The sequence below is a fragment of the Drosophila sechellia genome, chromosome 2R (assembly GCF_004382195.2).
Source record: "Drosophila sechellia strain sech25 chromosome 2R, ASM438219v1, whole genome shotgun sequence".
Classification (NCBI taxonomy): Eukaryota; Metazoa; Arthropoda; class Insecta; order Diptera; family Drosophilidae; genus Drosophila; species Drosophila sechellia.
In genome coordinates this window covers 19,489,210-19,509,312 of record NC_045950.1, presented here as the reverse complement: position 1 = coordinate 19,509,312, position 20,103 = coordinate 19,489,210, and the positions used below count along the sequence as shown (strand labels likewise).

At 46.1% G+C, this 20,103-nt stretch overlaps 3 protein-coding genes across 4 annotated transcripts in view; all 3 read right to left on the bottom strand.

Moving 5' to 3' along the window:
- Window positions 1-3,869: 3,869 nt before the first annotated feature.
- On the bottom strand, window positions 3,870-4,744 carry LOC6615723 (cell death-inducing p53-target protein 1). 2 transcript variants are annotated; one of them, XM_032716403.1, is made up of 2 exons: window positions 4,657-4,744; window positions 3,870-4,347 (listed from the first exon to the last, which is right to left on the bottom strand). In XM_032716403.1, the coding sequence occupies exon 2, from the start codon at window positions 4,317-4,319 to the stop codon at window positions 4,029-4,031; it is 291 nt and encodes a 96-aa protein (XP_032572294.1). In that variant the 5' UTR covers window positions 4,320-4,347; window positions 4,657-4,744; the 3' UTR covers window positions 3,870-4,028. The 2 variants fall into 2 exon arrangements, with proteins under 2 accessions (XP_032572294.1, XP_002040094.1); XM_002040058.2 differs by having other exon boundaries at window positions 3,870-4,703.
- Window positions 4,745-7,064: 2,320 nt separating this feature from the next.
- Window positions 7,065-8,112, bottom strand: LOC6615722. The gene has a single exon (XM_032715923.1). It carries the CDS (start codon window positions 7,955-7,957, stop codon window positions 7,370-7,372), a length of 588 nt encoding a protein of 195 aa, XP_032571814.1. The 5' UTR covers window positions 7,958-8,112; the 3' UTR covers window positions 7,065-7,369.
- Window positions 8,113-15,577: 7,465 nt separating this feature from the next.
- The window catches only part of LOC6615720, a 47,655-nt gene continuing 43,129 nt past the window's right edge, over window positions 15,578-20,103 (bottom strand). Inside the window, exon 14 of the mRNA XM_032715465.1 lies at window positions 15,578-17,844. Coding sequence (XP_032571356.1) covers window positions 16,709-17,844 — 1,136 coding nt within the window. The 3' untranslated portion in view covers window positions 15,578-16,708. The remainder of the gene's footprint in view (window positions 17,845-20,103) is intronic.

The window sequence follows — 20,103 nt, the reverse complement described above, 5'->3', positions numbered from 1 at the left end:
GCGGCGGCCAATAATGTATAAATTAATAGCCTCCATTCGAGTTGCCAACGAGCGGAAGGACGAAGGACATGGCAGTCGCGGGCAAACGAAAATTAAATTAATTTAAAGCCCTTTAAGCAGAAATATCCAACGGCGAAATTCCATTTCTCCTTTCGCATGCCGTGAAATAATAGCCCAGTTTAATTCCATAAATGTTTTACAAGTGAAACGGCTCCAACTGGCAGCCGGCCAATGCATTTTCCGCCTTTCCGCAAAAAGAGCCATGGAAAGTGGGAGACAATGGTGGGAAATGTGAGGAGACTATAAGTCCTCGGCGAACTTTCGAAATCATAATGGAATGGCCATCTTTGGCCAATGCTCTAATTATCAGTTGCACGCACACTTGCCACACATCGGGGCACTGGAATAGTTTGAGCCGGAGCTCAAGTTTGGCCAACTCCAGCAGCCAGCAGAAATATTATTATTTTTTCTGTTGGCTCTTATCTCGGCTACCAACTACTTTCGCCTCGGCCGGCGGAGACGGAGGAGGAGCAGGGTGTTCCCCTGGTAATCCGGAATCCTTGTGGCCTCTAAAGTGGCCATGCGGGCGTTGCTTTCTAACCAGCGCAAATATTTTAACCTACAGGCCAGGACAAAAACCGGGCTAAAGGAGACGGCGGGGTTGGCCAAGTAAATAAATGTTTTCGAGATAAACAGGCGCTTTGTGTGTCGATTCGCCTTCCTCTCTCTCTCTTCTCCTGTTCCGCCTTAAATCCTTAAAGAATCCGAGTCGCAGAGTTTTTTGCACTTTGCATGCAAACGTTAAAAATCCGCAGCATGCCAATGGGGCAGCTCCAAAAGTCCCCCCTTTGGGCCACGTTTGTGTGTCCTTCTGGCTACGTGACTTTGGCACGCGTCGCGTTCTGTCTGCTGACCCACGGCCATTTCCCATTGTTGGTCATTAATTTGAAGGCAAGTGTGTTTGGGGCTGAGCCGGCGAACGCGAGCCTTTCGTCACCAAACCGCACGCGTTTAGTGGTAGTAGTTCGTTTGGAAGGTGACAGGGTGACCAACTCAGTATCTATGTGGGGTAGCCAAAGGTATGCCCTATACTCACTATTAACCATTCCAATGTCAGAAGGAAGCACCCTGTTCGGGGGCATATGCTCGGAACACTTTGTCATCCGACTCACGTAGGGGACGCACGTATGGCAGATCCTGAAAGGATTGTCCGCGCTCCGGTCAAGCTTGGCCCGCCTCGGTCCTTGGCCATCAGCTCGATTAGATGTTGTGGCCTGGCTGCGTCCTTGCGGTCATGTTTTGTGGATTCAACCTAGCTGACCGTCTGGTCTGGCTCTTCCCTGGCCGCGACTGTGGGAGTGGTAGTTGGAGCGGGAGTGGGAGGATTGGGTTGACGAGCGCTCGAATTGTCGGAGAGCCAGCAAGCGTTAAAAAATGTTTTAGCAGCGCATTTTTGAGGTTAACAGCGCGCACGTGCTGGCCAAAAAGGAAAGGGGTTGGCCGGAAGGGCCGGGGGACTTGACCAAAAGGTGGCGACAATGGCGTCGAGTGCTGCGAGCACTGGGCCAAAAGATTTATCTAGCCTGGCAGTACGTGATGCCAACAATTGTGTCAACGGACGGAATGCCGGAGTGCCGGACTGCCGTGAAATATGACGAATATGTTCGAGTGTGTTTCGCACACCCAAGTGGATGTCTTGTAAATCTCGATTAAATCTCCGGCAGACGTGTGCTCCTCGGAAAGACAAATAAACTGCAATCGTCGGGGCATAAATCCTAATTCCATTTTGATTATCTGCCTCCGGGGGACGAGTGGCTTTGAGGCAATCGCTGCAGCTGTCTGGAGGCCCAACAAATGCCTAATGTGGCTGGGAGGCAGTGCTATCTGGAGGCAGTGCTATCCATCGGATGCTCCACTTTCATATCCCAGAAGCGCAGCCGGCTCCACAGTCCCCAAATCCCAATTTCCCAGGCGAGCATTAACGAACATTTCCTTTGCCTGCACAGAGAGAAAGGATTGAACACCACTATACTGGTAGTGCTCCTCCAATAGGATCAATTCTATACTAAAAAGTTAGCCTTACAAGGATTCGACTGTTTGATATGTTGTTTCAGTTAAATCAATTGGGTATTTATTCAAAAAAATTAATTGATTCAGTGCCTGGTATCAACATTCTATAGAAACCCTTTGGATAACCGAAAGTCAAGGCAAAACCTGGGCCATTGAATCCGTGCAGCCATTAACATTTACGATTTCACATCCGGAGGTCAACCCACACTCCCACTCACAAGCAAACCAGATGCCATCGAGGATTGGATGTGCATGAGGAGGAAGCCAGATTCCCAGCTTCCTAGCTTCCCAGACTGGTAGGCGTTTAACATGGCAGCTGAAACACATCCAGTGATATGTGAAGTGAGGGCAAATGCAATGCAATTCTGGAAATCGACGAGGACCCTCTCTATTTGTTTGCAGTTTATCTGGCACAGGAGTGCTCCTGGTGGCCCGGCGTGATCCCCTTAGTGAGTCAGTGGGCCGGAAAGCGGCCAAAGACTTGCAGCCAGATGGGCTTGCGTCTAAAGTTTTGCATTTTAATAGCCTCTTAACTGCCGACCATTTGCACAGTGTTTGCTTATGTTGCCACAGGTCGGAGGAAGTGAGTGTAGTGGAAGGAGTCCCTGGGCCGAGTCCCTTGGCCAGGTGTGGCTGGCCTGCCCCCCGAGATTTGCATGCGATTGCATTTTCAACTTGGCCAATTTTCGGTTCATTGTAGGCGCTTAGACTCGTTTCCCCTGGAGTGAACTTGGATTTGATTTCGACATCGCATCGCATACGAGTATAGTACATGTCAGTGGACTTGTGATGGAATTTGTTGCCTTTCGCCAGTAATAGTTTAATTGTTCCTGCAATCGTATGAGTTTGCATTGCTGAGATACCAAAGTGAACCATTAACTGGGAGCTGGCAGGCCATTGGAAGTCATCAAATCGCTTTAAAGCAATTTCTTCATTAAAATAGGTTTACTCAAGTCAATTCGTGAGACTAAAAAATAGATAAACTACTTATCTACATGACATCGGGTTTAAAGTGAATTGATGTCAGAGGGATTTCGCAGACTTCTATTTTAATGACAGCCATTTGGCTTGATGCGTGGCCAACATGAGGAGTTCCACCATCATCATCAGGGGCACTGTTGCCAACGCCAAGTCACGTTATGGCTTGACTTTTCCTCGCTTCTTGCATTCTCTTCAAGTTTTTCCCAGCTTTACCCTGTTTTACTCTGCGATCCCCACTTTCTAGCCGCTCCTCCAGTGGAAGGGATGGGAAAGGGAGGATTCGTGACGCGACGAGATGCCACGCTAATGCACGCCCTGCAAAGTATGCAATAAATCTGGCGTTGGCTTGGGGCCACCTGTGCATGTGTGTGAGAAGAGAAAGGATTCGCTGTCATCTGTCTATCAGAAGCATTAACAGCTTTTACTTACTGCGTGGGAGCCGCTTTAACACTCGACACAAAGCAAAAACAACCATCTAGGCCAGAGAATGCCGCGATTTTTCAGGCATGCGACAAAATGTTTGCTTAATAATTTCCTGCCGCCACACTGCTGTTTGTTGCCACGCATCCAGCGAATGCCACCACATAAAAGAAGCCGCCGGGTAAACTTGAATCCAGCGGGGCATCCCCCGCCAGTCTGGGCTTAAACCCTTTCGGCTATGGGTCACCCTTTCCTGCGGTCAGGAGGCGAATGCCTCCTTTGCGATGCCCGGCACGTTTTGGTTCGTTGAAAACTTGAACCTGCCGCCGGTAAAAATCAAATTCAATTAGTTAAGGCGAGGGGAAAGCGAAAAAGCGTATTCAATCTGCCAGTCTTAGTGAGTTTAACGTATTGATTTTTGGTTTATTCAGTACAACTCAGTATTAACTTAGAGCTAGCTTAGAGCTACTATCTTTTTTCAGCTTGTGGCATCCACTTAGTTTTAGGTATTAAATAATAAAGCTTTAAGCTAAGTTCGTGCACTTTAAGTGACTCAATTAGGTTGGCCAGCTCTGATCCTGCTGAGGAACGATTGCCAGGGTTGCCTTGCAGACGGGACACGAGTGATGGATCTCGTTAAAGCAGTCGAGGATGCAGGGGATCATCCAGCATCCCATGCCGCAGGTGGTGATTAGCACTATGCCCGAGGCCACATAGGCGATCCTTCGGCGCCGGATCTTTGTGGTCGTCTCGATCTCGTCGTGGCACAGTGGACAGATCATAAGTGATGAAGAATTCTCCGGGAGTAGCCGCGTGGTGCTGTGTGATATCCGTGGCGTCCAGCCCATTGCCTCCTCATACGAAGGAGGAGGTGTGCTGGGAACCATGGCGAAGGAACTCATGCTTTTTATTTATAAGTCTTTGTACTCTTCTACAGGCTCACTTTGCCTCATCTTGTTTCAAGTCTAAAGCTTAAATTAATGTGAGTTCTGGAAGCTAAGAAGCATTCGCTTTGCTGAGTTCCCGATAAGCGACTAATAATAAGAAATTGTACACCGAGAACAATTTTTGCATACATTTACGAAAATGATTTATTTTAATAGCTTAGTTTGACATTCTTAAACTCGTAAAGATTAATAGCACTTTAAACTATTCATTTGAAATTAATTGCACTTTAAAACAAACCTGAATTGAGAAAGTCAACCACTTGAGGCGATGGCTTGGAGTAAACTGATTAATGCACTTGCATTGCTGAGCTCTCTGTTCAACATTTGATAAGCGACTTCGCAGAGTGCGAGTAATTTAATAATTCTGTGAAGTCGAGGCCTTCGACTGATTACATTTTATAGATAAGCATTGATGAAAGACGGAGAGGGGAAAAACGCGAACTGATAACGCGAATATTTCTATTATATTCCCAGGGTACTTAATATTTTGAATATTTGTTATTATCGCATTTTTAAAACAGTTCTGGTTCGTGAAAAAAACCGTGCATGACTAATCTCTTAGTGACCAAGAAGTTATGTGGAAATGCCTTAAATGGAACAGAGTAATACAGCACTACGTATTTTTCACTCATTCCAGAACCCATTTAAACTGATAATTTTTAGCCTTTCTTGGTTACAAAACAAATTCTTAATTTAATTAAAGCCAAGCGATGAGCGAGCCGAAATGTATTCAATCAAAGGCGACTTGCTGAATCTCAACTGCTCTTTAAAGTGCCCCCGAGCGATAAATTCGATTTGTGCAAATATATACCAATCAGCATTTAGCTATTAAGCCCACGAATTTGCATATGTGCCACAAGACGCACAGTAATGCTTTGGAATTCAATAAATGCGAGACTCATCCATCACTGTCAACTTAAGCTGCATGCGGGCCGAGCTTTAATGTCGCCTTAAACGCTGCGCTTAAAGCACCGACAGAATGTCAAATGTGCCGTGTGTTGTGCTAATGAAATATGGCCAACTCCAATACACTCGCACATACACACACACAGAGAGACGCGCAAACAGACTCACACAGACACGCGCAAACGGACGGCGACTGGGAGCAGAGCATTGCGTATACGCAGTGGGGACCCGGGGAGCTGGGAAAATGTGTGGCATCAACTTATCGATGCTGTCAATGAATTTCAGAGGCGAGTGTCTGAAATGAAATTTTTCCTAAGGCCAGTTGCACATGCCGGCAGCCAAAATTCAAATTTTTCGGAAGCAATTACTCACGATGCTTTGATGTGGCTGCTCGGATGCTTTGAACTCCCGCCAAGCCAATAAGAAGCTGTATATAAATACTTGTATGTACCCACATAAATAGCGAAAAATGAGCAACAAAGCCGGAATGCCTAGAATGCAGTCACATTTTCGGCAGCTATTTCAATTTTGAATGTCTAGGTCTTCCACATTGGCCGACGTAACTGAGTCCTGTCGCCGGAGAGCAGCTCCGTTTGCCCCTTTTAAGCGCCTTTATGGCTAATTAAATGAAACTGAACAGATCCGCCTTAATTTCCAGCGTCAGCAGGTGTATTAAGAATTAATAAAAACGTAGAACTGCGCGGGAATGTTCAGCGTTCATGGGCTTGTAATGTTTTTTATTGACTGCCGACCGTGTTCCAGGGCTTTTAATTAACTTTTCGTATTGCCGTCGCCATGCGAACCGATTTTGCGGCTGGGCTTAGGGGTAAAAAGGTTTAAAGTAGCGAGAATGTGGCGAAATTTAAAATTCTGCTTATTCGCTCTCGGTATTTCTGTGTTTGTTAGCCGCACCACATGGCGTATGATTAATGCGCCGCCCGGGACTCGGCACATTTCATTAAATAAATTGTAATTTATCAAAAGCTATTCGCCCCTGGACCGACCACAAGCGAAAGCCAGAGCAAATCAAATAAATTACAGACAAGTTGAAAAACTTTGACCATTAAATGCCCCAAACCAAATAGGGCCAATGACGACTTGTTGTTATTTTTTGTTTGCCAATCCGTCGGCCTGTTGTTTTATTCGCCCAGCATTTCATTGCAATTGATTTTTGGTGTCAGCTGCACGCTCACCCGGAGACAGACATGTCCTGGACGCAGGACCTCCCGTGCCCTGCCGCCATCCTTCTTCGCCCCCGCCATCCGCCAGCCTCGACAAATGCTGTGGTTGCGGCTTAAGTTTGTCGGCAAATTGAAAACTTTGTTGGCTCTTGGTTAACTTGTGGCCTGGCGAGCAAAAAATAGCCCAAAAGCCCGAGCACATCAATACAACATTTTTCCGTCGTCATCACCCCCGCCTCCGCCCGATTCTTGGCCGATTCCAGCCCATTCCCAAATAAACAACCAGGCGAACAAGCCGCCAAAACCAGAGCCTCGGTCGCCTGTTGTGGCCATCCTGCTGATTGCATTAACCACCCAAGCCAAGATGGAGTCAAAATCGAATCGGTGGGAATCGGTGGAAGCATCGAAGTGGGAAATACCCTATCGTCATGTGAAGATGGGTGCCCTTTGTATGGCAAGTAGATGGTACTTTTAATGTATGTAATTCATTTATTTGCATATTTATTTAATTACAATATTCTTATTGATTAACAAGCAAGAAGCGTATAGAAATGGAATACAGTTTATAAGGTTTCAGGTTATTAACAGAGTTTAATCGTCTTAACAAAACAAGCCGTCTTTTGAGCCCTTAAGTGTGTTCAAGGACCTTTTCTCGTAGGCTCGGCTTTTCGCTCTGGGCATCGAAAGCTATTTCTAACTAACCAAAAATAGCTGTTCTTAAGGTGGGAAGAGCGTTCTGCTTTTAATATAAATAAACAAAAAAAGGCGGCTGACTGAATGGAAATGCCTAGCAGGCAAATCGAACCTAGAGACGCAATCTGTTAATAGAAAATGGAAAGTGGCTCAAAATCCGCTCGAGAATGGCTAACCGAAATCGCCTGCTACCGCATGGCAGGTACTGTAGACGGAGGGGGATTTGGGCGCAGGATGCACCTGGACAGCTATGGTCTCCTCGTCCAGCTGCACGTCGGTGCTGGAGAAGGGCGAGGCGCCGGTTATATGGCCGTAGAGCGGCTGCATCACTCGGATGGTGGCCACCCGCTCGCGCCACGTGTGCCAGAAGTGCTGCTTGAAGAGAAAGCCGCCGAACTCGAAGATCATCGGTTGCTCCACAACGGCCAGGGGTTTGCCCAGCGGCTGGACAATGTTCAGCATCATGAGGCAGCGCGTTGCCTTGCGGAAGAAGTGGAACCGGATGAGCTGCAGCGGCAGCATGCTGACCAGCTCAAAGCTCTCGATCTCCGGATCCAGTCCGTGGCTCAGGAAGCCCGGCTCATCGCCGTACTTGGCGAAGTTGTCGCAGCCGAAGATCAGGCGGTTGCAAGTGAGGCCTATATGGTACTGGCGCAGTCCCACGCCCCTGATGTCCACCAGGGTGAAGGGATTCTCCACCAGCACCGGCTCGTAGATCTCCTCGTACTCGGCGAGCAAAACTTTCTGCACTCGGAACATCCCCGCCAGCGACAGCGAGTTGGGCTGTAATTTAATTGAAATGTCAATCAAAGCTTCGCCCGTCTATATATTTGTTTGCTTTGAGTTGTCAGCTGTTGTGGATTCCCTGGCCTCCTGCGGTATCGAAAACTATCCGGCCAAGTCGATTATATCGTCGCCATAGCCATCGCCATTGCCATTGCCGTTGCCATCACCGAATGCAAATCACTGGACATCCGATGTCATTGCAGCTCCAAGTCGCAGTCCGCATTTAAATTTAAATTGGTATTCGCGGAATGGCGATGCTGGAAGTCACTTAGTATGCCTGATGGACTTAAATGCCTGCATTAGGTGCATTCAGTCAACGAAGCAAAGCGAAATCTAGGAAAATTGTTCAGGCTAGCTGGCTAGCTAACTGAAAGGGGCTTAAAAATTATAAAAATTAGGGAAAGTTAATTGGAGGGAAGAGCTTAGATGCAAAAACAGCATACCAGCGTTGAGTTGATCTTAACACCCATTTTAGATTTATAACTGGAATTAATATTTTGAAATTACTACATTGCAGCTCATTGAACATCAATTCGCGAGATAATCACTTGTTGGCTGTGCGCAAGCTTTATCAATCCGCGACCTAAAGGACATTTCATTTCCGATATTTTCCCCTCGGCAAGCGACTAACAAGTTCGCAGTTTTTGCCATCGCAGTTCGCTGTGTTCGACATGGCTACAAGTTCCCGGCCATAATCTTGGCTTATGACTGCCACAGTGCACATCTTTCGCTCTTCTTGTTCTGTCAGGGCAAACACTTTTAAAATATTCTGATTTATGACAAACTTTCACCGCCCGTTTGCAACTTTTCGCAGTTGCCATTTGGCACTTTCCACTTTCAAGTCCATGTCCTTGCGTTCATTTCCACCATTTTCTCTGGCTGCCGGCTGCAATTGGTGGCGGAATATAAAAGAAAACTCCGGTCCTCGCGGGATGCGGGCTGCTGATGCTGCTCACTTTGTCAGCCATTTAATTTAGCCACGCTTGCAATTGCAATTGCAATTGCACCAGCAGTGGGGGGAGCGGGAAAAGCTGGGAAAGCTGGGGAAAACTGGAGGAAACGGAGATGCTGGTGGAAGAGTTATAGCGCGAAGTACTGTGTCAAGTGGCATCTTTGCTGTTTTCAAAGTAATTAGTTTGAAGGAAATTACGAGTGCGGATGCCGTCGTGGATCCAGACGTATACTTAAACATAACTTATGGCTGTCCTGCTCGTCCTGGCTTATCGCATTTCCTTTCCGGCTCTTCTCCAAGTGCCGTAAGCCGTGCTCCTGCTAATTTGTCCAAATTCGACAGGGCATATCAAATTGCATCGCCTGCTACGGCAATTCGACATTGATTAAGTGTGGTGCAGGTCAACGTGGAGCTGTCACAAATCACACAGGATACATGGATCCCTAATGAATTCTCGCAGTGGCCATCGTATCCAAATGAACAAATGTCTTTGCTGTTGGTGGTGGTGTGCTCTGCAATTGGGGAATTAATTAAAATTTTCTCGTTTGGCATGTTTATGATGGCACTCTCAATTAATTTCAGGGCTCGCTGAGCAGCCCACAATGTAATGTATTGAGGTTACTCTAGGCCGTTCTATTCATTCGGGTTTACACGTGCTGCAGACTGTCAACTACCAGAATATCAGATGGCCGGAATCAAGATTTGCTAGAAAGTCCGACTTGTGCATACTATTGGACTACTTCTTGAAACAATGGTTAGATATTCTAATGAGTTGGCTAATAGCGCATGAACCTTGTCACGTGTGCGCCAATTAATTGGGCCTTGTGTGAATTGCTCAAGTTGCTTTCCATGTCGTTGGGGCATTTAATGCCGTAAATGTGTTTCATTGTCCCGATCATCGAGTTTTCCACTGCCACCAACAGTTGGCCCATTCAGTTTAAGTGTCGATATCTGGGCGCTAATGGTCATTGGCTTAAACAGTGCCCACAAACTGCACTTTCCCTCGAATCGCACGAGTATCTGACTCGCTTCCGGTTGGCCAAACACCTGTATTGCGTTTGTGTGCAGCAATTAGCTAAAAGTAGCGAAAGCACGCACGCCTGCACTTAAAAAAATTTAGTTTAAGAATATGAGGTTAATTCCATTATATATTTCCTTTTCTAAAGTTTAATTTCCTAGAGATTGTTATACGCATTCCTATATCTATACATAGCTTTCGGCTCTCTATTGTGAGTGATTTTGGCTCGACAGTTTGCTTTGATTTCTCGCAGTGTACAAACACACATACGCCTGAGGCAAACAAGTGCGTGTGTGTGTGTGCTTGTTTGCTCGCTTTATTACCGCCTTTGCGCTTTTCATTGCAAACAATTCACGTTTTATTGTTAAATGCGGCGCAGGATAAGGCAGAGAGCATAAAGCACGGCAGCCGCTGCTCAGCTTTGTGGATTTGCCAGTGCGGAGCTTTGCGGAAGCGGAAGTGGCTAGGATCGTAGTGCGGATGGGCTGGATGTGGCCACAGGAACACAGTTTGCAACCGTAGGCTCTTTTGCGGTGCGCCGTGCTTACTTTGCGTCTCAAAAAGTGTATTATGCGGCCCAATTTGCGATTTCTACATATGGCTGGCCGTAAAAACAGAGCATGCCCCAAAATTAAGTATACGCACTTGATGTGACTTAATTTAATGGCTCCATCCCGCTGAGCAATAATTTGTGCTTATGCTGATGGAAAAGTAGTAAAAGCCAACTACTACCCACAAAGGCCGAGCTCAGTGAGTCACTGCAGGACTTAAATCCGGGGCCAACTGGCTGGGACTCTCAAAGGTAAGTGAAGCAGTAATTGGCACTCTACTTGCCTCTTCATCCCTGCTGTTAAACTCTCATTTACTGACATTGCCTTTGAGCTGAGGGTCCTCAACGGTGATTCCTACATGCCAGCAGGTCCACACTTACTGGTGGCCTCAAGAGCGGATTTAACCGATGTATCCGTGCGAGATACAGTCGGAGTGGACTCGAGAGAAATCGGTAAAGCCGGTGCATATGCCGCCAATGAGTCAATGAGCCGGATTTCTTTGGGGCCAGGGACTCGATCTTCTGGCAGAGATGGCAAGGATGGTCAAGGGGGAAGGCAGTGCCATTCACACCACGTTTGTCTCCGGCAACTTTTGATGTCAGCAAAGTTTCGCATTCTTATCTCAATCTGTAGATGCCAACTTACATGCACAAGCAGCCATTCGTGTCCTTAGTCAGGATATAACCGCCAGGAGCCTGAGCTCCGTTGGAGCATTTGGCGCTTATCGCACATCTCATCCCGAAAATGGTAACCGACACATTTGCACAATTGCTCCTTGAAACTGACACGTCAACCACGTCCAAACGTAAACGTAAGTAAGCACAGGAACTAAAGTCGAATGGGCCACGCCATTCCGAGTGCCAGCGAATGGCTGTATTTCCGCCTAGAGATGGAAACTTTGTGGAGCCGGTGAAAATGTATCTGCAGCATCTGCATACCACTGAGTTGGCCAATAAATACGATTGAGTTGCATGCCCAATTTGGCGAGAGTTGGCTAGTTCTAACCATTTACCATACCCAGCAAGGAAGATGTAATGTAGTACGCCTAGTTGTGAAAGTGTCTGAAAGTATGCAGCGAAAAACGAACTTGTTGATTCCCTGCAATAGCTAGCATACCTTTGAAATTGCTTTTAATAGCCAAAGGATTCATAAATGTTGTACTTTATGGTTGGACTACATGTTAAATGCGCCCATTTCGTTTAACCCCATTGGTGGGTTCGCTTTGAGTCCTTCGAGTCCTTGCTGTCTGAAGCACCTTTCCCAGTTCTAAGTGAATTGGCCCGGAATGAACTTACATTAATTTGATTTGCCTAGCAGACTGGTTTGTTTAGCTTGGCTTAGAAGACTGTGGCTGTAGTCCACAGTCAGGATCACGAGCTCATCCCTAATGCAAATGCCCTGCTCGGTCTGCACCTTGGTATCCTGTCGTTGTCGTTTCCTCCTCCTGTCAGCCGGAGACTGGGATCTTTGCACTTGAGGGAGATTTAGTTTATGTGATGGCAACTTTCTAATGCAATTCACGTGTGCACATAAATGCAATTGTGTGGGTGGCCTGTGAGCGAGTGTGTGTGCAAGTGCGTGGCTTCAAGTGTCGGTGAGCATATTACACGTATTCAGAACACTCGAAAACTTTGCCACTTCATATCTGCAATTCTGGGGCATTAAATTCAATGTCCGTTGGAAGTCCATTTGCGTTGAATGGGTGACGGAGTGGGTTCCTGGCCGAGCTCAGAACGCATTTCATATGCAATACCAATATTTACACAAGCTCGGTGCCAGCCAAAATAAAAGCCGTACCCATATGTGTGCTCAACTGTCCTTCGAATATTTGCGAAACATTTTTGCAGCATATGCCAAACGGATTTGCCTGGAATCTGGGATTAAGTTATAACTGGCCCCAAATATTTGACAGGGCGAGAGTCTAAAACAATAAAAAGCAATTAATATCAACATTTAAAGACAACAATAAGGCCTTGGGCCTCCTTATCGAGATTTCATGTGGGGGGCAAATATTTCAGACTCTGAGAAAAAAACACATGTGTTGTTCCCATTTAAGGGCTTCGGGTTCCCAATCGAATTTCTTGATTAAAAATAGCTGGAGTCAAGCTTACGAATGCTTCGGTTCCAAAGAATTAACCATGAATCACTTATCAAATGGGGACAAGAGCTTCAATAAAATATTCGGAAACTCAATTTATTTTGAACAGTGCTGGTCGACTCTTTCAAATTTCTTATTTATAGATTTATTTTCGATTCGTTTGTTCGCGTCTTTTGGATAATGTGGATCTAAAAAGAATAATGATCATATAATTATATAATTCAAAAGAATTGACATATGTACCAAATGAGTGCGACGCCGATTACATACGGAAATCCGCCCTCTTATGAGGAGGCAGTGGGCTGGATTCCATCAGGATGTGCGGAGCTTGGAGATGATAGCAATCCGATCCTTATGCCCTCTCCGCTAAACTGCGAAGTGAATAAGAGCAACACTTATACCGCTCGAATAATAGTTGCCTGTAGTATTTGCTTAATATCCTTGACAATAATATGCTTGATGTCCTGCACCTATAGACGGATGCCAGCTTATGAATAAGTTGGAGAATTGAATTAGATGTTCCAGAAAACGAACAAAAATGGAGACACAAATACTTTCAACATTCTGTGCAAAGGCCATGTAAAGTAGTCCATCTGGAAGAAACCAGTAGGATGGAAGGATGTGCATGTGCAGGACTACTTCATCACATGAATGGATAGATCTAATCTCTTATAAATTGGCTACCTTAAGAAACGTTTATAAGCTGTTCGATTTAATTTGAGTTTACAAAATTACAAAATCATTTTTCAGAAATATATTCGACTCCATGATTCATTCGACTTTTTTTTTTAACTTCAGCCTAGCGAGGCCAAATGTACGAGTCTCCAGAGAGCTGTATTTTTCGGCCGTTGCTAGACCGTTTAGGCCATTTTGCTATGGCCCACTTTCCTTGCTTTTTGGCTCAGAGGCAGCTGCTGTTAATAAGGTGTTGAGCAATTTTATTTTATTGGATTCAAGCACCGGGGGCCCACACATATACGACCGATCCGGAGGAGGCTCCTTTAATTTTAATTGGCTCCACGCCCAGGAGCACGTGTCCTTGCCGCCAGCTTGTTACTCAATTGGCAAGTGGCCTCCACCCAACTCCCTCCTTTCCATTGGGCTTTGTTTTTGGCATATGTGTGATGTAAGTGTGTGTGGAGTTTGCCGCCTGTAGCTGCTTTTTTATGCGAAGGCACTTTTTTGAAGGCTTGCCAGGCCGTTAACTTGTGCTTATTTAATGCCGAAGAAATTGCCATTGGCATTTATTGCCGTAATTAAGAGATGGAAAAATCCTTGAAATGCTTGGCAACTCGCACTCGCTTTAGACCGGGCTCAAAACAATACAGTTGGCCATCAAAGACCATCGGCTGGTGAATGTACGAGTATTTCAGCTCCGTTCGGCTTCAAGATTGTGCAATTTTCCGGCTGGCGAAAGAAAAGCAATTTGTGTTTCCTGGTAAGTGCCATATTCTTTGTTTGGAAAGCCAGCCCCATCCCCCCTTATTCCCTGCTCCATCACTCAATTCGCTTTGAAATTTATGATCCAGTTTCCAGTTGGGGGAAGTTTCACCTCCGACTTTCTGGCGAACCTGCTTCTGCAACAGGCGTTTAATTAAAAGCTCTTAATGGCACAGCGCATGGATTTAATGTAAATTTAAAGCACTTTTAGACATTAGAGTGGTAAACTATGACCACTTGTGCTATTTAAACAAATACGCTTAGCGCAAAAGCTTTGCTATTCAATAAAATCACTTCCAATTTAGTTATCCAGAACTCAATAAATATGCATGCTTAATGTAAAATATCCCATTTTAATTGCACGCATTCGCCGCACATTTCGCAGTAAACGCTCCACATAATTGCTCCTTGCCACTTTCAACGGATTCGAACTGCCATTAAAAAAACACTCAACTGCTTTTGTTTTGCGGGGCAATTAAATGAAAAATAGTGAAAACACGCCATGGAAAAATGGCCCAAAAAATGGCAGTTCGATATTTCGCTGCATTGCCATTGCGGTGTTAATAAATGCAAAAAATCTGTTCGGTAGCCAGGCGGAAACTGCCTCGTTTACGTCTGCGCTTATGTCAGCGGGTTTTCCAACTTGCCCCTGAATTTTCCGCTTTAAAATCGCGACAGCCATGCGACAGCCGCATATGGTGAAAGTTTAATTAATATTGTTACGTGCTGGAGCTGCGAAGATGAAATTCGTTAGTACATTACACCCAGCAGCACCCGAATATATAAATATTTTGTGTTTATTCTGGCATATCTGATGAGGTGTAATGATTGAAATTCAATTTAAAGAAACTCGGAAAACGTGCCGCGCCCGATGAATTTTCACTTTTCCTGGGCTTCGAGGGCTTCGAGTGCTTAACATTCAGTGCACACACACACGCACGCATCCTGGCGGGGATGTCCTTTTTGGGGCTGATAGCACTAAAGTTGTCTGCCTGGCTGCTGAAGTTTAATTTGATACACAAACAGAGAACAAAACAAACCCAAACAAGGCGGCGCACAAACAAAACAACTTCCGATGAGGCCGTAAAACATTTAAATTAACGTCTCCTTCTAAGCAGCGGCTTCCTTGCAAAGGACCAAATATGGGTGCCCGAGTTGAAAAGGCATTCCTGAAATGGCAGACGTAAATGGCAAAAAGGGTCACACGCAGGCATGTCCATAAAGATAAAAACCATAACGTGCTCGTAAAGCGCAAAAAGGCGCCAACACTTTCCATCTACTGCCCCCCAGTGATAGACAGATGATGCACTGGAAAAGATCGGCGGAGCATTTCCAGTCTGACTGATAATTTCGAAGTGATTTAATGACTGACAAAAATGGTGCTATTTTTTGTTTGAGTGTGGGCTCTGTAGCATACTCACCCCGCAATGCATGTCGAGCTGGTACCCCGGTGCGTATACTTAATGAAGTTGCTAGGAGATAAACAAATCGTTTTTGTGCCGACATTCCAGCGCCGTGACAAAGGAAAGACTGCTTTTAGGTGTACATTCAGTAGAGTCGCCATTTATTGGATTGCTTTAAACAAACGCATTTAATGCACATATTTTCCAACTCAATAACATCAACGCTTAACTACAGTACGTAAATATAGTAGACGCAATTGTTGTTCGGGCCTTTTCAAGCGACAACGCAGATTTCGCAAATGTCATTTCGATCCGTGATGCAGATGGGATTTCGGTTCGGCAAAGGGTATTTTTTGATAATGAAGTATTGATAATAGTGTAGCTAGGTGTGGGACATCTAGTTAATGCTTAATTGTAGCTACAGCTATTTACTCACTATATTAGTTGGAAGGTGTGAGCGTATTGTGTGAGTTTGGAGTTTGTCGGAGATATGTGTATTGTACAGCTCACATCAACACATTTTGTTTAATTTATGATTACCTATATTACAGAGTGGCCATTATGCAATGAACAGTGTGTGCATGTGGTTGGGCTCCCATTTTGAATAGATCAGATCGGCACTTAAACATGGCTTAATATAGTAAATATAACAGCAAATGCATTATGAGTGCGCAAATCATTTCCGTTGGAAATGACTCGCTGCGATTTTCAATTAGTAAGCAATTTAGATTTAATTATCTACACACATGAAATGTAAATTTTATTAATATTCTATCGAAAGCAAATGACTTTCAGCGAACTGCATTGTTGACTTTCTCGTCTGCGGTGCATGCCAAATTCAATAAATTCACAACATTCGGGGCTCATTATAGTTGCAAATCATTTTGCTTAGCAATGCAAATCGCAGACGCCCTCGCTTTCGCTGAAATCGCGTGTTTTCCACTCCGACTTATGACTACATTTAGCTAAACCAATCAGTTATCTAGTTAGTTGTACAAATATAATTTAGTAAAGTCTTTGATAATTCAACTGGCCTAAGCATAAAACAATTTCGATTGCCGCCAGCCACTGCAAAATCTGTTCGGCAATTGCATTTCCACCAACATTTCCTCCAACAATTTAATTATTTCGGGTTGCAATGGCGAAGTAACTTCCAAAACCATGACCCTCCAACATCTCATATAAATCTAGAACAGAATTCAAATGGGAAATCACGGACCTTCGCCGAACAGCTCTGCATTGCTGGCCAAGATTCATTCGCTCTACACGGAAACCTCTTTGGTGTACTTGGACCGATCGTTGAGGTCCAAGACCAACTTGTCTGGCCGCTTGGGTCGACTGGTGCCTCCACTGCCGCTGGTCGAGTTGTTCGAGTTGTTGGACACATTGCCCAGGGAGGGAGCCGCCGCGGTCTCGGCCAACTGGACCGCCAGCTCCTCCGGTGCACTGGAGTACAGGACTATGTCGTCCGTGGAGTGGGCTGCCTTGGTCCTCGCCTCGGCCTCGGTCTCGACCTCGGCGGTGGTGGTGCGGTCCAGGAGCTCGGTGCTGCGGGATTGGATGGGCAGTTGGCCAGCCGGCTGCTGGCCCAGCTGGGGATTCTCCTGGGCCTGAGAGTAGCTGCCGCTGCGTCGGCGGCCCGTTAGCTTGTACTTACTTCTACAGTTATCACAAATTTGATACGAAATGCTGAGCTCGGCCTCCAGCAGGTTGCGTGGAGCCCGTTTGCAGCTGGTCGGCGGCGTATTGGTGGCCGCCGTTCGCACCGTGGGCCGCCGCTGGCGCTGGCCCACCTCCTGGTCGAGATCCTCCGACTGGGAGCACATGCACTCCAGCTTGATGTTGGCGAAGCTCAGGCTGCCCTCCTCCTTCGGCGAGCCCAGATGGTCGCAGGCGCTGCGCGGCGGACAGCAGTAGTAGTGCTCCTTGGACGCGTCCAGGCAGCGACTGCAGATGATGTGGCCATCGGCCGTCCGCCGCAGCAGCTGCTCCCGGATGTCGTCGCCACTGAGCTCCGTGTTCACGGCCCGCTCCTCGTACGCCGCCGACGGGGGCGTCGAGCTGGGCGGCGTTTCCAGCACCATGGTGGGAATAGAGGCCCGGCCACTCCCCCGCCCCCCGTTGGAGTTGTTGTTCTGCTGGCTGTACTTCTGCATCTCCACGTTCAGGGCGAGCAGGGGCAGTGCGCTCTGGCGGTTGGCGGCCGAGTGGCCTTGGGCAGTGGCGCCCGCCGCCGCCGCCACCACCATCAGGCCACCGGGAGTCTTCAGGCCGTCCAGCAGGCTGGAGATCGTCATCACCGCCACGCCCTTGGGCGGAGCCATCTCCTGGATGCGCTGCAGCTGCATGCTCAGCTGGCGGATCTCCTCCAGCGCCTCCTGGTCGGACAGCTTGGTTTCTGGGTGGGCAGTAGGGGTGGGTTTGAATAAAAATAGAAATTTAGTGATTTAAATGGCTTAAGCTTATGGCTTTGTTAATACGTATACGTAAGAAGGTTTAAGGTAGCTTTAAATTATATAATGATTGTTTTATGATTGATTATTTTAAAACACCCATAAATACTGGTTACATTATTTTGCTTTGGGATTATGAAATCTAATTCAGGATTTTTCTGTACAGAGAGGAATAAACAAGGATCTAGAATGCGTATCTATTTATATTTTGGATTTTATGTGTTTCATTATAGTTATTGGACAGTTAAAGAGAGGTCAGCAATTTAAAGATTGATAGTTGGGAGTCAGTGGTGCTTGGTCTTCTGGCCGCCCAAGGGCTAACCAGAAATCGCATCAAATGTAGAGGAGATACGATCTGCTGTGGAAGTGAAAGCTGTTTTCATGGCGCGCTAAAAAGCGAGGCTCCTGCTTTCCGCTGCCAACTTTTGCACTAAAAAGTTGCGCGTCCATGTCAAAAGTTTTGCACTCCCCAAACCCCCAAAAGCGACCCCACATTTAAATGCGTAATGTTTGTACCGTCTGCGGAAGTGAAAGCGAGAGTGAAAGTGGGAATGTGTGGCGAAAGTTGGACACTGTTGTGGTTTTCAGTGCGGCTTGGCGGAGTGGCAGACTTCCTCTTCGCTGGCGGAATGATAAATGGCCATTCAATTGGGTTGAAAGCCTGTCGGTATGATTTAAGCCAAGTCCACTCAGAAGATATCAAGTTTCAAATAATAGGGGAAAAACAAACAAGATTTCAAGCGTAAGGAAACATGCTATGGCTCCAAAATGGAGGAAGGATTTCAACCGGCTTGTGACCCTTCTTTCCGTTAAGTGTATTAAAAACAGACGCTTTTTTTCCCCACTGCCCGATGAATTTAGATTTATGGCTGTGAAATTAAGCGAGCGGAGCAGTCGACGCTGGCCAAAATTGAATTTATTATGTGTGCCCCTCTTAGTATGCAACACGATATTCCTTTTGCGCTCGCGAGTTATTTAAAATGCGCCACACAGATACACCGCGCATATGTGTGTGAGTGTGTGGGTGCACGGTTGAGTGTTTGCTACTTTGTGATTGTTCAATTTAAATATGCAAATTGAGAGCCGCTTAAAAACACTGCCAGCAAAAAGCAGCGACAAGGCCGAGCGGCACGAGAAAAAAAATGTAAATTTAACGCACAATTTACGCAGCCACAAAAATGCGGTACGTTTTGTTTCGAAATAGAAATGCGGGTCATAAAAAATTAAATAAAAACCTCTTCGCCGGACTGACAGCCTGTAAAGCATTAAAACATAAACCGTGGCTCCCTGGCAATAAACTCCTGGAATTAAAAAGGCTCGCCATCAAACCGAATAGTCAACAATGGCAGCCAAAAAGGCATAATGGCCAAAAGGAGCCAGTTCCTGAAATTACCAACGAGTATCTTCTATTTTGCTCTCCTACCATTCAGATTAAATTCCATTTTGCGCCAGGATGTGCATTAATTTATGCAGTTCAAGCGAACATGGCTCTTCTTCATTAGGCCTCTTAAATGGAATAATAAATCGCGACTGCCAATGACTAGAGCTTCTTTGAAATATTTATGCAAGCCATATTTATTGCAAACTCAGTATAAACCTGCGTCGATAAACAAACGCAATAATAGTATTTATTTAAACTTTTTCCCCATTAAAACTGCTCCTACTTCCCAGGATTCTTCCAAAATGCAATTAATCGAAAACTCGCTGCTTATGGCGAAGTTAGCCCCTGGTTAGAATTTAATTTCTAATCAAAAGTTATTGGCTGCGTTGCCGTGGCGTCCGTGCAATATCGTAGTTCAATTACAGACTCTTCACACCCTTAAAGTTTTCCCACGCAAATGGAAATTCTCCGGCAGCCAGAAACGTGAGTCCACCCGCCATCCGGTTGGGATGGCAGGGCTGGTCTGCTCGGCTGCCTCATGCCTCCCCCCTCCGGGGGAGTTCACATAGTTGTTTATACATCAAAGCCAGCGAAGCGGTAAACAAATATGGCGTCGGCGGCAACTTGGCGGAAGTTTGTGCTCCGGAGCTCTTTCCTTCCGTGGGAACACCTACACACCTACACACACACGGACACACTGCCACAGTGCCACACATACATGCATGAATCGCGGGTTAACCGCAGCTAAGATTGCTCTGAAGGATCTTCGGCGCAGGAGCGGCCCATAAATCAGCATCCCGGGCTGTCAACTGGATGTGGCATG